Here is a 7131-nt window from a genome sequence, read left to right as displayed (position 1 = left end):
GTGTCCCTGGTTGCCATCCACACAAGCTTGCTGCAGGCCTGCAAACCTCCACTGGCCACTGCAGTACCCACAGGAGGAGGTGCAGCAAGCCCTTTCCTTGTGGACACAGTGACACACGGGCTCCGGGAGAGCCTCACAACCCTCTCCTGTCTGTGCATAGTTATGTGGTTCTGCCTAAGAGGAACTGTTCCTACTGCTGTTGTCTGAGGATGCAAACTGAGATGATTTCTATATGTGGACAGCTGTAACCTCTGAAACCCTAAGAGAAGCACTAGAGACCAGGAAGGGGGACCCAGCACTGAGTTGTTGTTTGTGTTTGCGTGTGTGTGTGTGTGTGTGTGTGTGTGTGTATGTGTGTGTGTGTTTATGTGTGTGTGGTCATCTCACCTGGACCTGGGGAGATATGGGTGAGGTATGAAGCTTAGCTTAGTCAGTACTTTGGACAGCAGTTCCCTAATGCCGCAGGATGGCTTGGAAACCCGATGGTAGGTTTTCCTCACTGGAAGCCAGGAAATGGCAGGATGGGAAATGGTATGTTTCCCAGGTGGTTCCACTCCTCTTCCAGGATCTTTGGATTTTGCTTGTCCTAACCAATGGCCGAAGCTTCCAGTGCCAGAGCTTTTAAATGGGTGGGCTAATGACACCCTCACCCAGTAACTCAGAGAGGGCCAGATCTTGGAAAGGCAGGGGAAGGGTGGAGTTTAACTGGCATTTGAGGGAACCATCTTTGAGGTGGAGAGTTTGATGGCTAGGTGGTGTCAGTGTCCTTGTGGATGGCAGGGTAGAGGTGGAGCTTCAGGTTCCACGCTCCAGGCCCATGGCAGGGATGGGCCACAAGGATCTAGGTGGGCTTTGGGTCTCAGTTACAAACAAGAAGCTGCCAAAACTGGGAAGATGGGATATTTTCTCAGGAGTCAGGGCCATGAAGGCAGAGGCTCCCTGCTCTGCCTTGGGTGGGATCCACTTCAAAGCAGGTTTTGTCTACAGACAGTGTGCTGAGCTGTGACCTATAAGCCCGTGTCTCTGTGGTCACTGTGGGTGTTCTTATCTTCAAGGAATCCAGGCTGTGGAGCAAAGGAAAGGAGCTCCCCTGCCTGGAAAAAAGGAACGCAGATGTGGAGGCCTGTAGATTGAGTTTATTGATCACCCATCGTGGCTTGACAAGCACAGTAGGTCTTGGGGCACTGAGGTAGGCAGCGCTGCAGTGTAAGAAGAGTCTGCTGGCTTGCTTATGGGTATTTTGCCCTATTCAGCAGCCAGAGGCCATCTTGGGCAGCCATGTCAGAAAGAACAGGGATGGAGAGACAGGAGCTACCTGAAAGTGGATAACACAAAGATAGCTGGGTTTCAAGATGGAAGATGTGGAAAAACTGAAGCTCGAGACTGCCAGGCCTTCATTCCCAGCCTCCCACCAACCCTGCCCAGCCATACTCACTGTCTGGTCAGGAATCATCAATGCATTTCTCTGTGGGGGAGAAAGAACATCAGTACATGACCCCCTGCCTGGGCCAGGCCACTTGAATGTGAGCCCTTCTCTCACATCAGAAATGGGCAAGCCCCACGGTACAGGAGAGAGGTCCTGTCAGCCAGAAGCAAAGCATGGAGAAGAGGTTGCCATTGAGGGGAAGGAGACTGCATAACTTGATCATGGGCCTCATACTGTCACCTGTGCTGGCCTTGATTAACAGGCAGGGGGAGCACACACAATGACTGGGTCCCTAGGCATCCTGAGACTCCACTGAGGCAGTCAGCACCTCTCCAGTCACAGGAGCAGAAGACTCAGAGTCTCTGCCTGATTCCCCTCATGTGCAGAATCAGGCCTACACAGACCCCACCTCCCAGTCACTCCTCCTTAGTGTCTATTACCAATAGGGATGAAGAAGATAATGTTGTCTTCGGTGAAGTCAAGTTTCTTGGCAAAGGAGATGAAGCGCTTCTTCATTAGGGACTTCTGTGTCTTGGTTCTCCCTGTAGCCAAGATGGGCAGTTGGTGGCAAAGAGAAAGTCACTCCATGTTTTCAAATTATCATATACAGGGTCAGAATCACAATCCTCCTGCCTCTGCCTCCTAACCTCCCACTACTGAAATGAGAAAGGCCAACATACCTGGCTGAGAGCAAAACTATATTTGGGTTTTTTTTTTCTGTAATTTTTGGATGGGTCTAGATGGTATTCAGGGTCTCACTACTATATCAGAGTCCTAGTGATTGTCCTGTTTACAGCTTCCCAAAAGCTGGGATTAGAGGTCCATGTCTTCACTCTTAGTCTCAATTGCCATCTGAGCATGCCCCGTGGATGAGGCTGGCATGAGAGGCCTGGGGATAGAACCCCTAGCCCTACACCTGCTTGCAAGCACTTTAACCCGCTGAGCTGTTTCGCTGGATCTCAAAACTATATTTGAATGAGGGAGAGTCTCAGGGACCTCTCCCAAGGGAAGTGAAATGTGAAATGACTTCCTCTCCACATTGGGCTTGGACTGGAGAAGACTTTGGGTCTTAGGTAGGGGCACTGTCCTCTATTGTAACCAGGAACAAGGTTCCTGAAGAGTGGAGTCAGGACGCACCGTAGAGCATGAGGTGGATATACTCCTTGTCATGGAACTTCTGCTCGAAGCCCACTAGAGCATACTCATTGTAGTTGGTGGATAATATAATCATGTTGTATCTCTGTAGTCCATGAGGTCCTGCAGGGTGCACAGCCATCGGTCATTCCTGTCCCGCCTGGAAGCAAGGGACTGATCCCCCTCCCCCATGCCATGTGGCAGAGGCTCTGCCCACAGGACAGAATCTGTGAAGTGCACAGGAGGCCAGTGCCTTTGGGGAGGACTGTGACCTCAGAATCCTCACACCAGGGCCCCATTCTCAGGACTCACGACATGGGTATTCTATGACAAAATTCCTAGGATACTTGGTTGGAGAGAATTTCCTGATCCAGCGATCACACTCCCTGTGAGATCTATTAACCATGATTGGTTTGGAAGATGCAATTGGTAAAAATGGCCTGTGAGAGGAGAGAGAAAGGTGACTGAGCAGGGGGTGACACACACTTGGTCCTACTTAGAGGCTCTGTAAAGGGCCAGAGCACAGCAGGATTCTGATCCCTCAGTGTAGCTCAGCCCAGACCACTTGACACTCTCTAGAGCAGAACCCCCTAGCAGACATTTCCATGGCCCTAGGTCTCCTGCCCTGCACCTCTGCTTGCTTCTCTGCACTCAGTCTTCCCTCCAGCACTCACTGTCTCCTATGCCACCTTGCCAGGCAGCCTGTCCCACACACAGGCTGGGGGCGCTGATCCCTGCTCTTATCCTGAGGCTCCTCTTTCCCATGGTTCCTTGCAATTTCCTGTCAGCTTCAGGTCTGCTCCATGCTAGGGAACAGCCTGACCTCTTTCCTGAGTCCAAAACAACCCTGCTTTCCAGGGACAAGCCCACCAGGTCTGCCTTTCTGATACCCTTGGACTTCTAAAGCTCCAACTTTAAAACACCCAAATGGCTATAGCCAGAATCACATGCAGCTGGGGGAGCCTGGGCTCAACTCCTGTGAGTTCTCCACTGACCCTCCACTTCCACCCCCCAGCTGCTGTTGTCTTTACAATTGTGCCCACATTCCCTGCAGTAGCTGTTCCCAGATGTGGCCTAGCAGGAGCCACAGACCAGCTGTGTTAGAGGTGCCCAGATGCTGGCCTGGGAGTGCCCCCCTCCAAGCGGGTCATCAGCCCCTGCTCAGGTGGTCTCCCTGAAGGCTCAAGCTTGCTTTCTTTCTTTCTTTCTTTCTTTCTTTCTTTCTTTCTTTCTTTCTTTCTTTCTTTCTTTCTTTTTTCTTTCTTTCTTTCTTTCTTTCTTTCTTTCTTTCTTTCTTTCTTTCTTTCTTTCTTTCTTTCACCAGGAATTGAACTCAGGACCTTGCACTTGCCAGGCAAGTGCTTATTCTACTGAACCATCTCCCCAGCCTTTTCCTGGTTCTTTAGTTGAGGCCATCTGACAGCCCTGTGATGTCATCTCTTTTCTGCACTCTGGTAGAGATGGAGCCCTGGCCATGGCAGTGACATGCATCCCCCTACTGTCTTCTTTTCTCATTTTAGACATTTTCTCATTTTCTCATCTCTGCTTGCTGCCCAGGCTAGCTGAACTTTTCTATCCTCTCATTTGAGCCTCTGGAAAGTCCAGGATGATAGGCAGCACAAGTGTTAAGGTCACATCCCTATCAGGGTTTTTTTTCTGCCATTGGTTGTCATGCCAGCTGGGATCCAGTGTGTCCTTGTCTCTCTGACACACTTATTTTTGTCTTATTTTCACCTGCCTGTCTCTGTGCTAAAGCCACCCGTGAATACTGATAGAAGTAAGGGAGGAAAGGAAAGAGCAAAAGGAGAAAGAAGGGAGAGACTGCAGTGTTGGAGTCCATGCAGAGCGGTGAGATAAAGACAGCATCCCTCAGCCTTGAGCACCTTTGATTGACACCGTCCTGTTTCTCGGACCTTAAGGAAGTTGCAAATTCACCTGTACATGATGGTGGTGAACAGGTAGCCATGGTCGTCTGTCGCGTTGAAGAAGACACTGTGCATGTTAATCTTCTTTTTTGCTCCATTCTTAATTGCCGCATCTGCGATGGCTATAGCGTACCACTTGCCCTGCGCCTGCAAGGGACTGATGATAGAGAACGCGCAAGCATGGTTCCCGCAGTTGCCCCCTCCATACTGTCCCTGCTGCTCCTTCCGGGCCATCCTCTGAGCAGCAGAAACTGGGTGTTACCTTCACCTGAGACACCTCTAGGCACTAGACTCCTCCAGGACAAGGGGGAACCTGGGTGAGGACCCAGCCCTGAGTTGTCAGGGATGAGGTCACCCAGCACAAGTGCCTCATGTGTGTTGCAAAACCTCAGCTTTCTTGTCTGTGGGGAAGGATAGAAGACGTCCCCACCCTCACGTCCTGGGTCCTGGATGTCCCAGTCTACTTTTAATGTATTTCCTTGCCCTGGGCATGACCCGACCTCTCCTCCCCCTGCTCCCACTGGCCTTGTCCTCCAACCATCATGGTCCCTGCAGTTCCACAGACTTTACCCAGGAATAGTTGAAGTTCTGATGCGGGAAAAACATTTGAAGTAATAACTCTGCCTCAAAAGTCCCGTTGAAATTATGGTCCTGTGACTGCACAGTTTCTAGCAGGAAGAGAAACAGAAACAGGAGAGCCAGAGCCATGGCTTCAGAGCAGGGCTGACCCAGCAGGGATTGCAGGAGGAAACAGAAGGCTGAGATCCAACCAAAGAGGAGGCAATTATAGGGCGGCTGACTGTTGTCACACTTGAGAAATACGTCATACCATGTTTCTCTTTCTTCTCTTCTCAAAATTATGCAAGGTGGATGTAAGAAAAGAGGGCCAGGGACATGAGGGACATTCCCTGAACACCAGGGTCCAGCAGGCACCAGGTCTCCCTGTGGCTTATTTCTGTGTCTCTTCTGTGCATTCCATTGGCTCTGTCAGGCAGAAGCTCGGGTCCTGACAAGATGTGACCTGTGAATCTGTCCCCCATGTTGGTTGGATGACAAGGCCCCTTCCCATATCTTGCAACAGAGCAGAATGTGCTGGGCATGGTGGACATGGTGGCACATGCGTGCAGTTCAGCACTCTGGAGGGTGGGGAGGAGGGTTACCAAAACTGAATGCCAGTCTGGGCTACACAGAGAGCTCAAGGTCATCCTGAGTCCATATGAAGACCCTGTCTCCAAAAAGAAAGAAAGAAGTAAAGAATGTTCTTCTCTCCCATCTTCTGTGCACCATGCTTGTTGTAAACATCAGGGAAGGTTGTGGTGGCTGACCTGGGCATGCTGGACCAGGAAGGACAAGGTCCTGGCCCTCTGGGACTCACAAGCCAGGCCCTCAGCAGTGTGACATGCATGAATCCCTCTCCCCCTCCTCATCACCAAGGCATGTGAGGGAGCAGAAAAGGGATCAGTGACAGTTGTCACGTTGGCCTCTCCTGTGAGCCCAGCAGATATGCGCAGCCTGGCTCAGGGACTGTCAGTGTGTCTGCCTGACAGGGCTGAGTGCAGAGGCTCTGGGCACAGCTCCCTGCAGAGCCCCGGAGGGAGGTCAGGAGGGAGCAAGCTGGGCTGCACTGTGCTGTGCACACCAGGTGCTGTGGCTCATTTGTAGCAGGGTCTGGCCTTGACCTTGAGAGGTCATTCAGGTCAACCTTCTATTTCTAACCACATTCATGGGCCATGAATCTCCATTGCTGAACGCGGAGGTCTCAAGACTGTCCTAAGATGGCTGATGCCACAGTTGTCCCATAGTGCTGGTAGACTGTGTCCTTACTGAAGTCCTGGCCAGAATCCTTGGAAAGCAGTGTTAACCTGAGACCTGAAGCATTGTGCCCCTGAGATGGCCCGTGCATGAGGGCGTACTGTCTTGGACAATATTTTTTTGTCTTGGACAATTGAGCTGAGGTTGTACTGGGGTTCTCTGCCTTTGAACTGGACTGCAGGGGCCATCTTCAGCCCTATTCACCTGGTGAAGGATGAACATAGGTTGTTGTGGGGGATACTGAAATTAGGGACCTCAGACAGTGCACTGGATTGGTTCGAAGCTTGCAGCCTCAGCCCCCCACCTCACCCAGTCAGCTCTCCATGTACCCCACTACCTGGGCTGGATGGTAAAGAGGCAGGAAGTGAAGATGTCCAATACTCTGGCCCCATAGCAGCCACACTCCCAGCTGTCCCCATCCTCTCGCATCCCTAGGGCTCCACATCCACTGCTTTCTATGAGCTAGAAATGTACCTTCAGCCATCCAAGGTGCTACCACCTGTGCATTCTGGGAGGGCTCTGCTTAGTTTTACAATGTTTGCTCCAGCCAGTCATGTTGTTATCTGCCCAAGGGAGGTACAGAGGATGAGGAGGAGGCAGTAGGTGGTGCTGCCCACCGGGAAGTCCAGACAGGAGACCCTCAGTCTTCCCTTCCAGTCACGAGAGTAGGGGTGTCTCCTGCCATGGCATCCTGTCCTCCTGTGCTCCCCCTTCCTGAGGGCAGCCCCAATGACAATATTAAGCATCAGTCCAAGGTACTCCTGTCCCACTCACTGGGCCAACACACCTGCATTCTGTGGGCCTTGGTGTCCTGAGCCATCTCCCCATCTGCTG

The 7131-nt window shown here is 51.6% G+C and overlaps 1 protein-coding gene across 1 annotated transcript; it reads right to left on the bottom strand.

The window, feature by feature from the left end:
- Positions 1-1183: 1183 nt before the first annotated feature.
- Positions 1184-5123, bottom strand: LOC111812708 (neutrophil gelatinase-associated lipocalin-like). The gene is made up of 7 exons (XM_023701613.1): positions 5056-5123; positions 4496-4632; positions 2873-3000; positions 2564-2683; positions 1867-1968; positions 1436-1465; positions 1184-1315 (listed from the first exon to the last, which is right to left on the bottom strand). Exons 1-6 carry the CDS (start codon positions 5089-5091, stop codon positions 1443-1445), a joined length of 546 nt encoding a protein of 181 aa, XP_023557381.1. The 5' UTR covers positions 5092-5123; the 3' UTR covers positions 1184-1315; positions 1436-1442.
- Positions 5124-7131: the final 2008 nt, after the last annotated feature.

The sequence above is a fragment of the Octodon degus genome, unplaced genomic scaffold (genome assembly GCF_000260255.1).
Source record: "Octodon degus isolate 3935 unplaced genomic scaffold, OctDeg1.0 scaffold00138, whole genome shotgun sequence".
Taxonomy (NCBI): domain Eukaryota; kingdom Metazoa; phylum Chordata; class Mammalia; order Rodentia; family Octodontidae; genus Octodon; species Octodon degus.
This window is presented reverse-complemented; position numbering and strand designations above follow the sequence as displayed.

Coding starts and splice junctions, on each gene's coding strand:
- LOC111812708 (XM_023701613.1), bottom strand. CDS start 5,091: ATGTTTTTCCCGCATCAGAACTTCAACTATTCCTGG. Junction 1,969..2,563: donor TATCCACCTCATGCTCTACG/GTGCGTCCTGAC, acceptor TCTTGGCTACAG/GGAGAACCAAGACACAGAAG. Junction 1,466..1,866: donor TATCTTCTTCATCCCTATTG/GTAATAGACACT, acceptor TCTCCCCCACAG/AGAAATGCATTGATGATTCC.